Source organism: Micropterus dolomieu, linkage group LG05 (genome assembly GCF_021292245.1).
Source record: "Micropterus dolomieu isolate WLL.071019.BEF.003 ecotype Adirondacks linkage group LG05, ASM2129224v1, whole genome shotgun sequence".
NCBI lineage: Eukaryota > Metazoa > Chordata > Actinopteri > Centrarchiformes > Centrarchidae > Micropterus > Micropterus dolomieu.
In genome coordinates, this window is record NC_060154.1 from 25,609,919 (window position 1) to 25,628,388 (window position 18,470).

The 18,470-nt window shown below is 43.0% G+C and overlaps 5 protein-coding genes and 1 long non-coding RNA gene across 18 annotated transcripts in view; 3 read left to right on the plus strand and 3 right to left on the minus strand.

Annotated features, from left to right (window-relative positions):
* Positions 1-8,260, plus strand: part of fryl (furry homolog, like) — a 68,001-nt gene extending 59,741 nt beyond the window's left edge. For 9 of the 12 annotated variants that reach the window (XM_046050177.1, XM_046050176.1, XM_046050178.1 and 6 more), the window contains 8 exons: positions 814-1,021; positions 1,134-1,283; positions 1,522-1,620; positions 2,458-2,526; positions 3,870-3,887; positions 4,716-4,826; positions 5,435-5,628; positions 6,424-8,260. In XM_046050177.1, coding sequence (XP_045906133.1) covers positions 814-1,021; positions 1,134-1,283; positions 1,522-1,620; positions 2,458-2,526; positions 3,870-3,887; positions 4,716-4,826; positions 5,435-5,628; positions 6,424-6,664 — 1,090 coding nt within the window. In that variant the 3' untranslated portion in view covers positions 6,665-8,260. Of the gene's footprint in view, positions 1-813; positions 1,022-1,133; positions 1,284-1,521; positions 1,621-2,457; positions 2,573-2,612; positions 3,291-3,869; positions 3,888-4,715; positions 4,827-5,434; positions 5,629-6,423 lie in introns of those variants that run through there. The other 3 variants (XM_046050168.1, XM_046050175.1, XM_046050179.1) reach the window with 2 other exon arrangements.
* The window catches only part of LOC123971410 (cytoplasmic FMR1-interacting protein 1 homolog), a 1,205,200-nt gene that overhangs the window by 396,876 nt on the left and 789,854 nt on the right, over positions 1-18,470 (plus strand). The window lies entirely within an intron of this gene.
* zar1 (zygote arrest 1) lies at positions 8,705-11,237 on the minus strand. Its single transcript, XM_046050289.1, has 4 exons — positions 10,474-11,237; positions 9,503-9,595; positions 9,121-9,195; positions 8,705-9,043 (listed from the first exon to the last, which is right to left on the minus strand). Exons 1-4 carry the CDS (start codon positions 11,179-11,181, stop codon positions 8,900-8,902), a joined length of 1,020 nt encoding a protein of 339 aa, XP_045906245.1. The 5' UTR covers positions 11,182-11,237; the 3' UTR covers positions 8,705-8,899.
* Positions 11,832-13,976, minus strand: slc10a4 (solute carrier family 10 member 4). The gene is made up of 3 exons (XM_046050281.1): positions 13,447-13,976; positions 12,972-13,182; positions 11,832-12,389 (listed from the first exon to the last, which is right to left on the minus strand). Exons 1-3 carry the CDS (start codon positions 13,974-13,976, stop codon positions 11,865-11,867), a joined length of 1,266 nt encoding a protein of 421 aa, XP_045906237.1. The 3' UTR covers positions 11,832-11,864.
* Positions 15,157-18,470, plus strand: part of LOC123971473 — a 24,605-nt gene continuing 21,291 nt past the window's right edge. The window contains exon 1 of the long non-coding RNA XR_006825194.1: positions 15,157-15,376. This is a non-coding gene — a long non-coding RNA (uncharacterized LOC123971473). The remainder of the gene's footprint in view (positions 15,377-18,470) is intronic.
* slain2 (SLAIN motif family, member 2) overlaps positions 16,768-18,470 on the minus strand; it is a 15,477-nt gene continuing 13,774 nt past the window's right edge. For both annotated transcript variants that reach the window (XM_046050260.1, XM_046050259.1), the window contains one exon: positions 16,768-18,436. In XM_046050260.1, the coding sequence (XP_045906216.1) occupies positions 18,373-18,436 (64 nt within the window). In that variant the 3' untranslated portion in view covers positions 16,768-18,372. The remainder of the gene's footprint in view (positions 18,437-18,470) is intronic.

Here is an 18,470-nt window from a genome sequence, read left to right on the forward strand (position 1 = left end):
ACACACAGAGCCACTCACTTAGTCCCGTACTCGCATAAATCACTGTAGTCAAGGTCTTTCACTTAGCTACCCTATGCATGATTGATGTGCGAGCAGGGTTGTGCTGTGAGTGATTGTCTGAAAACAGCGAATCGCTAACCAGTTTAGTGTTTTCCTATGTATGAAGATTTATGTGACCTGGAGGGAGCAAGATAAAAAAACAACTCGGCAACGTTCGACCTCTGTGAGGTTAGGAGCTTGGTCCGTTTTGGGGGGGGGGTGTGTGTGTGTGTGTCTGTGTGTGTGTACCCCAGCTCGTATAGAGCTCTCTGCAGTCCTGTGTGGGATGGGAGTGCAATGCGCTAGTGCTGTTAGCAGTTGCAGCACAGCCGAGCTGCAGACAAGGGGAGAGAGTGCAGGAAAGAGAAAAGGAAAGCGGTAGTTGGGGTGAGGATGAGGACAGAGACTGTGTCCGCTACAGCGCTTGGCAGCGCAGGCTTTAGATATTTATATTCTGTCTGCTTCTTCAGGCTGTTTGGTCCTACAGGCCTGTGAGTATCTCTGTGTGGGAGAGAGAGAGAGATGTTTGCATGATGCTAAAATGCTAATAGCTCATATGTTGTTGTTATGCTAAAGCACTGCAGTAGATTAGATCCCTCAATATACTGCAGCAAAATCTGCAGTGAGGGAGGCAGAGAAAGGATGACGCTACGTTGTTTACTTGCAGCTAGCGAGGATGAGCGTGTGTGTGTGTGTGTTTACATTTGTCCTTAAGACTGACGAGAGTGTACAACATGTCGGATTGTAGCTTATTGGCCCCCGTGTGTGTTTCAGTCAAGATGAAGGTGACGCAGACTGCTTCCCAGAGATTCAGGCCTCTCCGCCCCCTTCGCCCTTCCTCTCTGCCATCCTGGCAGCTTTCCAGCCTGTTGCCTATGACAATGAGGAGGAGGCTTGGCGTTGCCATGTCAACCAGATGTTGTCAGATACAGATGGTTCCTCTGCTGTTTACACGTTCCACGTGTTCTCTCGACTCTTTCAGGTAAACGCCTTCTAAATGCTTATCTTTAGTCATCTACAGTCTTGTTTACTAGTGAGCATTCTCAACAAGATTTGTTCTCTCCCCCCCCACCCCACATTCTTGCTTAATACAGAGCATTCAGAGGAAATTTGGCTCCATTACACATTCATCTGTTCACTTTCTTGGGGAAAGGCTCCAGCGAATGGGTAATCAGTTCCTCAGCTCCCTGGAAGTCATGACGTCCTGCTCCCAATGTCCCACTGTGCTGCTGGATGCAGAGACGGTGAGGCTGTTCTGCATGGCTGTCTGCAATAATTTTTTATAAAATTAAAAGAGCTAAAACAAAATAATCTGGTTGCAGTAACATGTATCTGTTATTTTGCAAAAGCAGTGCTGCACGTTATGCGTATTCCTTTTATGTGTGTGTGTGTCCTGCTGTAGATATTTTTGTGTCATGTACTGTGTATGTATTGGGTGGTGTTGTGGGTTAATGTATGTGTTGTCCTGTCTTGCCGTTGTAGCTGGTCTCTTGTGGACTGTTGGAGACTCTGAAGTTTAGTGTGCTGGAGTTACAGGAACACCTGGACACCTACAACGCCAAGAGAGAAGCAGCAGAGCTTGTAAGTCACCAAATATCTTCCACACTCAACCATATGTGCTTTCCCATTCTCTTTGATCCTTTTCCCCCCAGGACACATTGCCTCACATCTTCTGCCATTGTCAAGAATGGTTTAAGTTGGGGTGTGTGTGTGTGTGTGTGTGTGTGTGTGTGTGTGTCTGTCATCTCAATACAGATGGGCTTAGGAAGCATGTATGTATTGCTCTTTATCTCTGTGCCATCACACCGTGGAAGGCCATGGAGACAAACAGCTGATGCTGTGCTAGATAAGCCCCAGTTTGTCTCATCAGCGGGGCAGACATTGAATCAGTGTTTGGTATGAGTAGATTTAGCTGCCGTTAGTGTCTGCATCACTAGTGACATCCCCTGCTGAGGGGATAAAAATAACCCTCAGCACTCCTAAATCAGTTATAGAAGGCCTGGCAGGAGAAGCTGTGAGGGCTGGGGGGAGGAGGAACGGACGGGGAGGGGAATGAAAAGAAGAGATGAGATTGCAGAGGGTTCTGGGATGCGGGGGCACAAATTGAATGAGACGGCAATGGTCCCTGGAGGGCTAGATAGTATCTTGTGCTCTGGAACAGGCCTTCTTTAATTCGCTAAGTACAGCACACTTATTAAATCTCCTCCCCGACCAACCTTTATTACATATGCACACAAATGTAGATGCAGACATCCAAGGGAGGAAAACAAGCTCTTGCTTTGCCTTTGTTACCAATCTACCTCTCCCTTCCCTGATCTGTGTGTGTGTGTGTGTGTGTGTGTGTGTGTGTGTGTGTGTGTGTGTATTTATTTTTTTTTGTCTTGTCTCTCACTCATTCCTGTCCTCTCAACCTTGTAGTGGCTGGAGAACTGCAGGAAAACATTTGGGGACAAAGACAGCAGCCAACGACTCAACACTCATGCACAGGTAGGAGTGAACACTTTCACTTTATTAATTGTAATTTGTGTTGCAACTGATTGATGAAATAATGAATTTTGTAACCTCTGAGGACTCTGCATTAATACTTGGAAATGGTTGCATGTTTCTTGTTTGCTACAGCATGAATACAGTATGTGCAGTGCAAATCACTCGATGTCAGAAACCAAAAGGGAGAAAAATTTAGTTTTATGATGACGCTGCCTAGTTTTGCATTTGTTTGTCAGAATACTGTTACTCCATCCATACAGCCAAGCAGATGGCTTCTTTTTAAACCATATTGGCATAAAGCAGTGCTAGTCAAGTCAGTTATATTTATATACCTTAACATCACAAATCACCATTTGCCTCAAGGGGCTTTACAATCTGTACATCATACAATGCCCTCTACCCTTAGACCCTTGGCTACACACCACAGCAGATAGACTTTGAACAACGACCCACATTAAAACTCATGTAAACGTTCATGCAAATGTCACTTCCAGTCCAGTCCAGATGCTGGTGTGGTTCTTTTTAATACCACTAAGAACAGGCTGTCTGCCCGTGATCTGTAGGCTACAGCACAGGTTTGTTTACTCTCATTCCCCTGCAGGGGCTCGGCCTGCCTGCTGTTGTCAATCAAACGCAGACACCAACACTTTTTTTCCCCTTCCTTTTTGATAAAGAAAAAATATTAATACAATAAAATTAAAAACACGCTGACATTATTTTTGACTAAATGTGATTTCAGTTGGACTTTCAAAAACAATCTTGTAAGATTGCAAGTTTTATACAATTCTTCTACTTAATTTGTGAGAAATATTAGTTTTATTCACACCATGTTGATCATAATATGTGTATATATTTTAGGAGATAATTAAGTCAAAGAGAATGAAGAGTGATGAGAATTTGAAGACCGATATTCAGGTTTTCCCACTTTTAACTCAGTTGTCCTCAGTTGCGTGGAGTCTTTGAATTTTGACTGAACTTGAGTTCTTGCTCAGATCAATGGACTTCACGCTTACGTTAAAACTGATCAGTCAGTCTGTCTTTTACTCCACTGTCCTTCCTCCTCCTGTAGCCTCTACCATACATTTCCTTTCTCATAATACATGCTGTTATTCAGCCTCTTAGAATAAAGGTTTCTGTTACTGCTGAAGTGAGCTCACATGTGTTTTGGCACTGAACCTTCCCTGACCTATGTGAAGGGAAGATGACAAAACACCACTCCTTGCACGTCAGGTCACTGTGTCTCAGCTGCCATGTTAAAGCTCACTAATTCTTGGTCTTTCTCTCCTTCTGTTTTGTTTGTTGTTGGGTTTTTTTGTGTGTGACCTGCTCACCTTCTTGCTTAGCAAATGGAAAATCTAGCAGTAAGTGGTTCTCATATTATAGACTGTTAATAATCATGACATCTGAACAAAACACCTGATCATCTCATCTCTCTCTGTGCATACCTGCGCTGTTGACAATCATGGACTGTGCTCTGCCACACCACCCTCACCCACATCTGTATCGCTGTCTCTGCCTTGATCGGTCATGTAACCCAGCTCAACTCTCCCATCCACCCAATCATAATTTAAGTTATCCTGTATTGCAATATCTGCTTTTTTTTCTCTGTTGCTACATCCAGCCTTGATAATCAATGTCTTAACCGCTTTGTTCTGCACACTGATTCCGTCTGCAGATAGATGAAGATTTTTAAACGTGTATTCATTGTAGAGTTACTGATGATTTCAGAGGGGGCGCCTGTGTTTGTAGAGGACGGGTGGAGAGATCATATAGTTAGATGTTTATTTTGCGTGTGTATTATTCAGTTTCTATATATATTCAAATTACCTTTTTTTTTTTCTCCCTCCTGGATTAGGGTCTTAACTTTTCTTAATTACCCACGTCTTTGGGTCATTCATCTAGTCGGCCACACTGGTCCCAGTAGCCCGTAGGGAGCATCACAGGAGGTGGTGATGAATAGTTTTCTAATTGAGATCTTATGACTAATTCTATTAGTGGTAGACTCAACTCTTGCTCCGTGGCCCAAACCGGATGGCACTTTGCTCTCGGCCATGTTAACCTTTTCATGTACTCCCACGTCTCTAACCCAGGATACCCATCTGTCTAATCATAAGATCATCAGAGTAATTTCAGTGCAGGTAAGACCATTATGCAGGCATGTGACTCTGTTAATGTTTCTGTCTCTATAGGAGCTGGAGTTATGTCGCAGGCTCTATAAGTTGCACTTTCAGCTGCTGCTGCTCTTCCAGGCCTATTGTAAGCTGATCAGCAGGGTGGACACCATCAAGAGAGAGGCAGAGGTGAGACTAAAATTGTCCTGGATTTGTTGTTGACAGCTTCGAAATGAGGTTAGGATTTGCATGGATACATTTTGTTGTTTAGGTTTCGAACATACGTCATCGTAATGATAAAACATATCTGAAATGCATTTTACGTTTATTTGGGGTTTATCTTTGCCGCAGAAAAGAACTGTGGCAGGTTACAGCTTTCCCATCTCAAATTGCATTATATTACATCATGCTGTTAGAGCACTGCTCTCCAAAGATTGCTATCTCTTTTTCTATAGTTGTTTGTCATTAAATTTTTAGTTTAGTTAGTTTTTTATTATATTTTACATTAAAATAATATTGTACGTACATTAGTAGCAAGTTATTTTACAAGTATTGTAACTACAGAATTATTAAAGCAATTATTGCCGAATGTGGGCTGCAGTCTATCCCCATCTGTACTGCATCTTGGTGGAGCTTTAATTAGATTAAAGTAATGACATTAAATAATTTCTCACATGGAGTGATGGTGTCAGCTATTCCAGTTAATATTTAGTCAAGAGGTTCGCTTTGCTGACCTCCCAGATAGATATTGCACATGTATGCGAGGATATTAACGTTTTTATGTCTCCGTTTCCAAGGTGACCAACATGTCTGAAGAACTCACAATCCTAGAGAGCTGTTTGAAGGAGGCAGAAACAGGAAATGACGGTCAGGAGGATGTGTGTATGTCAGACACAGCTCAAACCAACACAGAGACGGCCATCCAGTCCCTGATTGAAACTCTGAGAGCCAGAGACTTCAGCTCTGCCATCACGCAGGTCAAAGTCTTTAGGTGAGATGATCATTATAATTCCACAGCAAAGACACAAATCAGCCTTTTGTGCTAATATGACAGGTCAACAAATTTATGAAGTTAACTGACGATAAAGACTAAAAATGTAAGTAAGGAGAAATCTTGTTGCCAGAGTTGCTGTTTACAGCTTTTTTTAATTTCATTATAATCTCAAGAAAACTATTGCAATGTGAACATGTCTGCATTTTTAATAGCTTAAACAATGGAATGATGTAGGCAACTACATCATCAGCTGTGCCGTCAATAACCTACTCTGGCTAATGTAACTAATACCATTGGCTAACTAAAGACAAAAACCTACTTTGCATGTCAGTCACAACACTCTGAAGTCTGATATAGTGTATTGATATACTGGAGGTGGCGATGGCGCAGTGGATAAGACAAATGCCTTTGGTGTGTGAGACCCGGGTTTCATTCCCACTGTGACCCATCCACCATTGTGTCCCTGAGCAAGACACTTAACCCATCATTGCTCTAGAGGCATGTGACCTCTGACATGTATAACAATTGTAAGTCGCTTTGGTTAAAAGCGTCAGCTAAATGAATAAATGTAATGTAACGATGGTAGAATTCGCTGGAAAAGTATAACCGCTACCAACTAAACCTGTTTTCCTTGATTTAATGTGGCAGTGAAGTAGGTATTTCTGTTCAACCTAAACATGTTTAAAATGGGGTCTTTAGCATTTCAACCACTGGATGGATATAAAACAAGGCAGCTGGTGTGCACAAACAGAAAATTAGTCTGTATAATCAAAACCCTCCTTTTATCAACAGGTCTTTGTGGCCCAACGACATCTTTGGCAACGAGACAGACAATGCAGTCCAGACCCTTCTGCACATCTACTTCCGTCACCAGACGCTGGGCCAGACGGGCTGCTTGGCGGTGGTAGGCCCCAGCAGGGACCTGTCTCAGGCTAGCACCCGCCTCATGGAGCTCAACCTGCAGATTCGTGAGGCTCTGAGTCAGGCGCAGGCCTGCCAGCCCCACACCACCATGGTCAGCACTGGACTGTGAACCTGTGGTGTTGGAGGCCTGGACTAGACACAAATCCCCCCCCGCTCTACACAGACCTCACCTCAGCTGTAGAGAGAGGGTAGACAGAGGGGCTTCAGAGGAGGACGAGAGAGACTCCACCTATAAAGGGCTAAAGGATGTGTGGGAATAACTGTGACTCTTTAACATATATTATTACATGTATGAATGCTTCAAGCTAACATTGTTTCCCAGACCAAGCCAACTTGCAAAATTCAGTTGCAATAAGTCATGTGGTGGTGTGCCTGGGAGAGAATAAGCAAGGACGTAGTGCGATGACTTTTTTTTTTTTTTTTTATATATATATATTTTTTTTTTTTTTGGTTGGATCTGACCTGGCGGGGCCCATCGTACCTGCCGGTGGCTTGCTCAGGGCCTGGGCTGGAAGATGGTATTGAAGCATGTAAGACAGTCCAGAGGAGGTGTCGTTTGTGGGAGGACACGCTTTCAAGATTCATAAGCAAACACAAAAATCTTGTTTAAAAAAAAAAGTTTTCAAAAGCATGCTTGAAAGATGAGAGCACTGCAAGAATATTTTTTTGAGAAAAGTATTTTTTATTAGAGCTAACATCCTAGGTTGTAAATGTTAGGATATTTAACATGCAATTGTTACCCTGTGGGAAATGTTTGCCTTCAGGGAGTGTAAAAAGAGATATCCGTTTATTGATCTGCTTTGAAGTCTCCTTCAACAGGTCTTCACGCAAAACTCACTCTTTAACCAAATAAGTAGCTGCCTTTAGAGACTCTTGACTGTGTGGTATATATTGGATATTCTGGTATACACTCACACACCAATGCATATAATTGCACAGAAGTGCAGACTGGTTACAGCTCATTATGGAAACATAACTTATTTTACTCTGTATATATTTTAGAAAATGTATAGTGTAAAACCAGTATTTTTCCCCTTGTACTTTTGTGTAATGCACTGTTCATCCGACTAGGATGTATGTATAAAGCTAATGTGATGAGAAAGCCAAGACCAGATTTAATTATTGATCCGCTCCACTTTTGTCATCTAATCATACAATTATTCCCAAAAGCTACCTTGGTTGTGGTCTTGCAAGGGGGGGTGGGGTCAGGTCATATTTGGGACTAGTCACTTGTCTGCCTTGTGATGATGGCACAGGAGAGCTAGTGTAGCTGCCTTCTCCTGGAGGACCACGCCATTCTAGCCAAGTCATATGCATTCCTTCTCCACTGTGATCTTTGTTTAGCGCGTCACCCCAGCATAGGCTCTGCTAGAAGCCTTGTCAAGGGGAGACTAAGGGTCCCCCCCATGTAGGTTGATCACGTTTTGATCCAGTTTTCATTGAAGCTGTGCTTTCAGAATGGCCCTACTTGCTGCTGTGACTGCAGGACATTGAATGCTTTCTGGAAATCTTGTCATGGCACATTATTAACAGTCACTGTACTCATTCCTCAGCTTTATTTCCTTGCTTGTCTGGTACATTTGAATGCTGTTATTTAATATTATTTACCTGGAAGATGTTTAATGTAGAGGTGCATTAAACATTTTCCCTTCCTTGTTCACATACCAGCCTTCTCTCTGGATAAATAAACCTATTATACAGTATACAACCTTGGTCTTAAGTGTCATGTTTTCATAACATTACATTTATGAGTAAACAAGAATAAGACTTGTTCTTGTGCCAACAGGCTGGACCTGTCTCATTTGTGTACCTCAGGGCATATAGTTTCTGTAATGGAATTTCAACAAGTTAAATCGGATTAGAGTCAAGGATAGACAAGCTAGTATTTAGACCAGCAGAAACTAACTATTGTAGTCTGTAGTGCTTAATTATCCACTTGGCCCCCAGTGCAGTCTTAAATCTCTGGGGCACTGCTGCCCTCCCCCCTATTAAATCAGCAACTGCAAGAGTTTCATGTTGATTCATTAATCATAACTCTGAGGAAACATCTAACAGGTTAGAACATAAAGCATTGATAGTTTGTTACCTTTCTTCCATTTCCAGACAAGGCCTCAATACAGTGATTTGAAGTGAAAAGAATGCTTCCGTATAGAGTGCACATTTGCAATTTATTACACTGTAAAGTGTTTGGTGCTTACCATTAGTTTCAACACAAAATAGGCTGAAATTAAGTTTTGAAACACATTCTGCAAGATGCCAAATATAGTGGCAGTGGGTTGAAGACTTCCCCCCCCACAGGACTTGTACTGATGTGTTACAGGGCCAAGTTCAGTTGAGACGCTTCCTAGATGATGTATTTGAAGCTGAAAGTGCTGTCACAGGAGAGCCGCTTGCCTTTGCATCTGCCGCACAAGTCCTGTCTGTGGGGCCGTTTGGGGTCAACATGGCGTTGCGTTATTGCACAGGAACAGCGTGCTTTGTTACAAGTCTGAAACAAAAATGGAGGTGTAATTGTGGCACATGATATTTTAATTTACAACAAGAGCAACTTGGAAAAGGGCTCACGTGGCATGTGATGTCCTCGACGCGGTATGGGTTGAACTCCTTTTGGCATTTCCTACAGTACTGTTTGAAGTAAACCTGGGAGACACCATACTTCAGTTAAGTGGCATACCTAGGCATACTGTGGCCTTGAAATGCCATGCCACATTAAAGTATAGACATTTTGCCACAATACAGTATTACAGCAGGACCCCCATCTGAAAACTAGTTGGGTACAAAAGTGACACCAGTTTTTACTAAAAGATGAACTCCTGCTGTAGAGTGCACCATTATAGATGTCCAGGCTTGAGATTAATAGCAGGTAGGTCCTCATACAGTGGACCCCTGATTTATTGCACAAATCAGGCTGAATTTGCATCACCGACACCTAGAATTAAGTGCTCACCTTGTTGGTTCCCTGAACACACCAGACATAGGCACTTTCCCATCGCAGATTGCATTCTCTGCAGTGATAATATCCATACTTCTGTTCCAGAAACTGAAGGACAAAAGGCAAGTCAGTGAGTCTGTTCACTCCCTCCTCAACCCCAACCCCTCAATATCAGGGGACTAATGTTAAACAATTAAGCGCAGTTCATCTTTACAGTCTTCCATTAAGTCCCTTCAGCTTGATTTATCTTTGCGATCCTGACACAAAGCTTGCAGATAATAGCCAGAAGTTTGCAAATTTGCTGTTTAACTTTATCCTCATGAGATGTAGCCCAGCTTGTTTTCCTGCCTTCCTAAGTTCTCATAAAGTCAGTACTTACAAATGCAGATGTCAACTAAAGCATCAAGGCTGGAATTTATCAGGTGAGGTGACACTTTCAGGATTTAGTAGGTAGAGTAGTTAGGTAGAGAATTAGTGATATGATTGACACTCCAAATTAGATTTATTTATATCAAACCAAGTTTAATTTGAAATAGAGAGCATCTGTCCATCTCTAAGAGACTGTCCATATCCCAGTGAAGCCTCCATATCTTCAGGAGTCGTTTCATTATTCACTGTGGCACAGCTGAACATTAAGGTTTACCATATGTGAATTTCTACTCATAATTTGCTTATTACTGGACATCGTTGATAGTGACCCATTATCTGAGTAGCATACTTTCCGTGTGACTTAATTTATATAGTTTGTTTTTTCCTTGAGAATTTTTACATTTTCTTTTCAGAGGCCACTCTACCAGTAACAGTTCCCTGGAGAAAAGGTAACTGAAAAAGCATGACAATCATGGCTTCCTCTGGCTAACTTAATAAAACTTTAAACGTAATTCATTAAGAGTAGGCCCAACTATAATGAACAAATAAAAGTGTGTAAGTCGGTAAAGGGGTTCCGCTAACACACGGGACTCACCTGAGCGCGTGATTCAACTCACCTGGAAGCGCACGCGCCCCCTGCTCTTTGCCGCCTCTGTAGCTGGCTGCACATCTTCACTCGTCCCCTGTTGTTCGGACTTTGGCTTTTTGCGCTGGTCTGGGAGCTTTGCGGTCTTTCCAGCCTCAGCAGCCTGGTTCTCTTCGCTCCTCTTCCCGTCGCTTTTCCCCGCGTACTCGGGCGGGTCACCGGGCGGTTCTCTGGTCTGCGCCTCGCCACAGGAGGCTTCCTTATTGTTGTTTTCGTCGACCAGGAAGGAGGTAACGCTTCTGTAGGCGATCGGTGAATACACGGCGAGGGTTCGGGGGTAACGCACTGCGCCCGCTGCCTTGGGGCTGCCATAGCTGCCGGGCATCGTGGGCTGCTCCTCCCTCCTTTTGCGCCGGAAGTCCCGCTTCATGGCCAGGAGGGTCCGCGGGCCGATGGAGCACTGCACAGATGAGTCTCTCTTCGGGTTGACCTGCACCGCCACATCTTTAGTGTTCGCCTTCCTGAGCCTCGGGGTGAGTTTTGGATTGATTTGAGATAAGATGGATTTCAGCTGCGCTCGCTGTTGGTTGTTGAAGGCATCCGAAGTGTCTCCATAGTGGGACAGGTAACTTTTATATTTCCACCCCGCGTCTCTAGGCCTGGGGTATCTGCCCGTGTAAGGGTTGTAAGATGAATAGAAATAGCTGTCGACTGGCTCGTCGTCACCATACGTTGCCATTTTGTTCAACCAACCAAGGCTCCTAGGTGTGGATATTTAAGTAGATTGGGCGACACGCGCTCTCCATTAGGTCTAATTAGGGTCAGGTGTGGGACTGCTTTCCCTTTCTCTCCCCCAAAACAGCAGACACGTGATGAAGGTATACAAGCTTTAGGGGTTTTTTTATACACATTTTATTTTTTTGATACAGTTGTTTATAATATACACATATTGTACATTTTGTTCCGTTAGTTCTGTCTATGGGGATTGGACACTGAATTTGGCGCTGCAATGAACTGACAAACTGATATGTTTGTCTCCTGTATTTTTAGTCTCCCTTTCTCTTACATGCACACACACAGTTTGTTCACTTGTGAAACTAAATGCTGTCTTGCTTTGATGGTATGGTTTGCTGATTAATGTTACTTTCACAGATGTAAGCTTAGCTGATGAAAATTGCCTTATATGTAACACAGCAATGTCTTTAAAACATTGTTTTTTTCCATTCCGTATCAGACATGAATTGTCAAATTGAATGAATGAAGCTTATGACACAAAGCACCTTTTTTTCAGCAGTCAGGTAAGTGATAGACATTTCCCTGCATAGTCTCTCTTGTTCCCAGATTTTCTTTATGCATGATTAATCCACTTGCAGGTCTCTATTCTGCCCCCCTACATCTGTAGGGAACTGATTTTTAAAATTGTTAAACAGGCGTTGGATCAGGGGGACATGGGTCCAACATGATGGTGTTTGGGTCACTCACTGTCACAGCACCATAAGATGAGTCAAAATCCTCATCCTGAAACCTTTGATATGTTATATCCGTGTCCTCGCTGTCCCCCATGGGGTCTGGTTTATGCAGGACCTTCTTCCTGTACATCCTGTAGGTCAGGATTAAAACACCAGCCTCGGCTGCTTGGAAGAGGGCGTACAGGAGAGGGAACATGTACATCCCTCCCATCAGCTGAGGGGGGAAGGCCAGCTTCAGGATGGCAGTGCACAGCTGCACGTTCTGGCATCCTGTCTCCATAGAGACTGACCTGCGGGAGTTTGGCGGCAGGTCAAAGAGCACGGCCAGGCCGTAACCTGCAGCGTAGCCACACATGGGCATCAGGACAGCCACCATGTAGACAGAGGGCGGGATGGTGGACAGGAGCTCAGGCCCCAGCATGGCTCCAGTGAGGATAAACAGCATCACAAGGGTGACCAGCAGAGACCACAGAGATGCCTGGAAAGACAATATATAAAGATAAGGGTGATGTTCTGTACTCTCTACTGGAGGACCCTGCCATCCTAGAAGAAGACTCCTTTGGTCTAGCTCATCACCTACTTTTCTCCTGTTAAATGTTTTTTGTTTTGTTTTCCTCATCTGAACTGATGGTCTATAAGAATAAAGGGGGTCACAGGTTGTCAAGATTGCACCACCTGAGGAATACTCGGGATTTTGGGCTATATAATTAAAACTGACATGACTTTTTACACACAGAGCTGGAATCTGCATCTAGGCTTTTCTGCTGCCTCAAGTTACTGTCTATTGTGACTGATGTGGTCCTTCCTCATGTGTGGCAATTATCAGAAATGGGAAAGGAGGAGCTCTTCCTGACACAGTGCCTTTGATGTCACTGTTTTGCGGTCAGCATCCCCCTCTCCTTATGACAGGCAAGGAAAATTACGCAGTGCGCTTTGTTGCGCAAAGGTGCTTCTTAACCTAAAGTACGCAGAGTCTAAATGGCACAAAATTTAGTTATTTAACTGATTCAACCTATTCATTAAGTTGAAAAGTAACTCTGATAAATTGCTCTTAAATTACCTTCAAAACAATGTCGGCCACACGCGTGTAGCGGTACCTCAGCATTACTCCTAAACCAATGGGGATTAGAGTGCTGCACAGGGTCAGGATGATGGCCCCGAAGGGCATGAGGTTGACCACCGGTGTGTTGATCCATGCCCGGCTGTAGATCCACAGACACAGCGGCATCAGCACGAGCGCCAGCAGAGTGGAAGATATTGTCATGATGATGCTGAGGAGAGGAGAGCAAAGACGCACCGTTATAGCAGTATAGGATGAATGTTGGTCACAGTGTTGGATCATTATAGTCTGACAAACGTGTGTCATTGACTTTAGGGAAGCATGTGGAACTTTAGAGTCATGCATAAAAAGGGTACTAAAGTCCCCGTTATTTCAGTGCGTGAAAAACAAACGCAAACATACTACTTCAACCTCATGAAATATTTTTACAGGTTCATGTGATAACTCACTGCATAGATGAGTACAGTATATCTACCTTAGATTCATCTCCCCGTGCACCAGCAGAGACATGATATTTGATAAGTTTCCTCCCGGGCAGCAGCCACAGAGGAGAACAGCCATCGCTGCCACATCATCCAGAGAGAAGGCTAAAGCCAACAGAAAGGCCACCAAGGGCATGATAACAAACTGACACACCAGTGCCAGCAGCACCCCGATGGGTCTGCGGATATGTGCTCCAATCTGGCTAACCTCCACCGTGCAGCCCAGCCCCAGCATAGTGAAGCAAAGAACCAGTCCCACGAATACATTGATTCCGTGGTTGAGCGGGGAATCCCAAAAGGCAGGCATCAGGTGAGGGGATTCCGTCGGCGGAGCGGCCATAAACTCCGCTCCATCGGCAATCCTGAATGTGTTGCCTTCCAGGAAGATTGCACTACTTGCCACCAGTCCAGCCATGGTGGTGTCTTCTGAGAAATCCACAACTTGCTGCAAAGTGTTCGACATAAGAAAGTCTATCAAGCCAGCATTTTGTGCGTCGCCGCCCAACAGGCTGGAGTTCTCCATGGCGCAACAGGAGGACAGGGGCTCTGCACAGAGTGTATGCGCCTGTCGGTGGTCGTGCGTAAAATGAGTCCCCTAGCGGCGCGCTGTCACTAATAAGAATCTGCGGAGGATCCAGTGGTCGGAGGATTTGATGGTGCCATGGCACTGATAGTCTTAAAGCGACTGACTGGGTTAGGCTGGTGCCACGGATTGGCTCTGCTAGAGACGCACATATAGCTGGAGGGGAGTCTGCACACGATCTTATGCTTCAGCGAGAGTGGATGGGTCAATCAATAACGCCCAGGCTGCCCTTTTATATTGTGCTCCTCTCTGTATAAGGAGAAAGGTCCCCGAAATATCTAATATTGACAGTTTTCCATGTAGGAAATTACAGGCCAACAGAGGCTATAATGTCTCATATTCTGTAGAATTATAAAGGTCATCATTTAGACACATGGGAAATGAAGCCGTAGTGAAGACAGCAGTTTGCTGAGGTGGAGTAAGCACAGCCTACATGAATGAAAATGGTGCTGATCTTTATATTAGTGCAGCAAACTGTGAAAAGCTGCCTGCCCTCTTTTGTTGGCGCGGCTGTGTGCATGTTACGCATGAGTTCTCATCTGGACTTTATGGTGCGCAGGTCTCATGTTTGCTAGATGGTTATTAATCTGAGGTATTATATCCCAACAGTCTGTTGAATATCAAAGTGTGCGTGAGGTCAACTGAATCAGTCACTGTTGCTGCTGGAAAGACTGTGGATTTACCTGAAAATGATGACCTAAGTAAAGGAAGCATGCGTCCATATATTATTAGCTCATTATATTATTAACCATTAATATTTTTGTTGAAGCTGGTCCTGGTGAGTCTGACCACTATATTAGTTGTTGGGTTTGTAATATGTAATATTTTATGATAAAAAAAATATTCCCTTCAGAAAGGTTGTGGAGAAAATATCAAGATCCATTGACTCAAAATTTGCACACACATCAAATATAGTATTCAGTTACTTTACACTTCAACAGTAGATGCAGTACTGATCCTGCTTTAGTCTAACGTCAAACATATTGTTTCTGTGACCGTTGGCTCCCCACAATAATGCATCATATTCAGCACAGCATCCCCTCGCCTGTGTAAAGGAACCTTGTTGTTTGGGGTTTGACTTGACTGATCTGTGTTTGTGTGTCTGCTGCCCACAGAATATGAAACCACTGAGTGAAACTTCTGCACATCAAGCCGTGGCTCCACACACAGAGGATGCAGAGTGTGAGGAGAAAGAAATGCACTGACGTCACATGTCCTCAGGGCAGCGAGGGTGGAGTGAGGTGGGACGGTTTGCACCAGTTAGTGACTCAGGCTTTCATCTGTCTCCTCCCCTTCCCGGAGACACACTGTGTCCCCCATTAACCAACGGGTGACTCCAGGTACGTCATGCTGTAGCTATCTGTGTACAGAATACATAATGCTTCACCTTCCTCTTGAAAGCTATAAAGTGTACAGACACGTTTTGGGTGATGCTGCACTTTAAACAATAAACTCAGGTTTGTAATTCTGTTCAACATGCATTTCATTACTAAAATAAACAGAAAAACTAAACAAAAGTTGTTGATTGAGCACAAAGCAATTTTGAGCAGATATCTTTCTGAAAGTGAATATTAGAAAGCACACAGGTGCACATGAACACCTCAGAACACATTTTGAAAGGGTAAAGTCGTGAGTGACCAGTAGTGCTTCCTCTGCTGTTTTAAATGTTGTGCACTCTCAGTTTTGGCAGTTTGTATCCTTTGCATGCACACTCTTACTGAAAGGGTAAAATACTTAGACTTGACCTACAGTCGAAGTTGTCATTGCCTTTTAAGTAACACCAGGTTGTTTTCTAGAGTTGTCATTTGTCTACAGACATAACTGGAAAAATAACAACAGATTTGAGCGTGCATTTGTGATAAAAAAAAAAAGGTTCACATTGATGCATCTTTCCATGTTTCAAGTACTTAGATTCTGCCAAGGAAGCTGGAATAAACCGTAGTGCATAAAAAGTCCAGCGTACAGAAAATCAGGATTTTGCACTTAAATGTTACAAAAATCTTAACCTGCAGAAGGACTGCACCTTGAATTTGCTTTGCAGTCACTCAAATTTTTTGTTATTTCACTTTTCTATGGGTCTGAAAGTAATGCAAACTAAGGCAGCAAGATTTTGGAAACTGACTTTGCATTATCTTTCTTTTCTGCGATATATGTTGTGATATGTTTTTTCGCCAGCTGACTTCAATTGATGTATTTGAAAGGAATTGAACATCCTAGAATTAATCGGGGGATTTTTGTATGAAAATACGTAGAAAAATAAAGTTGTTTTTCTTTTTGCAACCACTTCACTGTTTCCGTGGTTTTCTCCTGTTCCTCACTTGTTTTCAAGTTGTCGACTACTAACGGGGGCGGGCCTGCTTTGGCTGTTTGATAAACTGGTCAAGATCAATATTGTGAATGGTTGCTCACTGTGCCTGCAGATCCTGCTTATCACTAGCAACAAACTCTGTGTTTCCAAGAGCCCTTAAATTAAATTATGTTACACCAGACCTACTTGTCTTGTAGATTAGTCATAGAAAATGAGAACTGTGCGAGTTTTCCTTTTGTATCACGCAGCAAAAAAGTTGAGGTGTTTGAGTTAATTTCACTAGCTTGACATGGCACGTTCCGCGATGTGACTGTTGCGCATGGGCACATGCACACAACAAGGATATATTGTGCAGCCCTAATACAAACCTTTTTTTGTTCTTAAATATGCAGAGAATCCACAAAGTACCAAAACAAGAGAGAACAAGTTTTCAGCTTTTATTTGAAATGTGAATTTACACAGGGAAACTGAATGTCATGTTTGTGGATATAAAAAAAAGTTCAATAACAAAAACGATCACACAAAAGGTGTGGTATGTCTTTTTGCAACATTCGTTCTAGCTTCCCACTGAATCTGAGCTTTAACAGAGGCACCTCTCTCTTTAATAAATAGTTTCATTTACAGAAGGAGTAATTAGTTATAAATATGAAGGCGCATTTTATTTTTTTAAAGCAATTATAAATGTATTTGATTTAATTACAATAAACAAACAGGCAAGCAGATCAAACAAGCAGAGATGCAAATTTGCAAAAAAATATTGGCAAAACCAGAATTGGCACAAAGTGATAAACGAACAAACAAAAGATGTTCAAACTCAAGTGAAACTTTAAATTATAGGCACTAGTTTCATAACACCCATCACACCAATTACCAGAACAGCTTAACACTGGCACACCTTTTGATTCATTTTCATAGCACAAGAGGTAAAAGCCAGCAAAACTTATTCGACATGACATTTTCCTTTCTTGTTGTCATGGCATGAAGGATATATACTGTCAAATCTGTTATGGGAATTTAATGAACCACAGAAATGTTTTCTTGGTTCCATTGGCTGAATTAATCTGATCTATTTTTCAGCTCAGGCTTTTTTCTTAATAGATGGAGTTGCTTCAGACATAAGATGTAACTCAGACCTAATGTCAACGTGTAAACTGTCCAACCTCAGCACTTCGATGGAAAATAATAATGTTGGCAAACTGTAGTACAAATCAGAACTGAGGCTTTGGCCGAGGGCTCATTAATCACCCGGGTTTCTCACAAGTCCTGATTTGACACAAACAAAAAAAAAAGGCTTTGGAGAGTTAGCTTGCAGTTGAGGTTCAAAATGTACATTTTAAACAACTGAAATCTTAAAACAAAATACTGATATGGATGTTTAGACATACATTTCTTAAATAATTTGAATAAATAATTTCCAAAACAAACTTGCATACATTCTGGCTGACTTTACGCGAGACACGATTCTTAAATGTCATACTCACACAGAGGTGCTTTCACTGTTGCAAGACATCAACAATTCTCTAACATTACGGGACATTTCACCTGCACAGCATCATCATAGAGATCGCTCACCAACATCTGTTTAACACAGAGCATAAAGAGAGAAATGCGTGGAAACATTTCAACCTGAGGGAGGTGAAAAAAGAACAGGGGAGAGGAATGGGAGGAAAGCTGGGCAAAGAAGTGATATGGGCTGTCTGACAGATGACTGCAGTCAAACCAAGGCAGGTGATGTGTCCTCTGATGGTGGAGCTGGAGTCGGGCTGGTTTCTTTGGCATTTTCTGGGCTGTCTGCACTACATGCCGGACCCCTCCAGAGCCAGACCTTACAGAGAAACACGATGGGAGGTCCTCTTTGACACCGTGTGGACACTATCCTCACCTTTTATTTTTTTTAATTCTATATATTTTGGGGACATAGTCTCTCTCTCTTCACTGTAAAAGGTATCTAGGTAGATAAAGTGCCATGTTGTAATGTCTGCCTCCTTGTGTTGATCGTTTGATTGGAGAGCCCCCTGCTGGCTCATTTCAGTAACAACCTTCCCTCCAGTTGTCACCTGCACCGCTGTAGGTCCGAGGAGCAGGAAGAGATCTGAGAAGGAGATTGGGGGGGGGGGGGGGGGGGG

Bases quoted from the DNA above. Each gene is read 5' to 3' on its own strand.
- zar1 (XM_046050289.1), bottom strand. From the start codon at position 11,181: ATGGCAACGTATGGTGACGACGAGCCAGTCGACAGCTATTTCTATTCA. The intron at 9,196-9,502 runs GTGAGCACTTAA...GGTGTCTCCCAG, and splicing joins GTGTTCAGGGAACCAACAAG to GTTTACTTCAAACAGTACTG. The intron at 9,044-9,120 runs GTGAGCCCTTTT...TTTTTGTTTCAG, and splicing joins TCGAGGACATCACATGCCAC to ACTTGTAACAAAGCACGCTG.
- slc10a4 (XM_046050281.1), bottom strand. From the start codon at position 13,976: ATGGAGAACTCCAGCCTGTTGGGCGGCGACGCACAAAATGCTGGCTTG. The intron at 13,183-13,446 runs GTAGATATACTG...TCCTCTCCTCAG, and splicing joins CACGGGGAGATGAATCTAAG to CATCATCATGACAATATCTT. The intron at 12,390-12,971 runs GTAATTTAAGAG...TTGTCTTTCCAG, and splicing joins TGGCCGACATTGTTTTGAAG to GCATCTCTGTGGTCTCTGCT.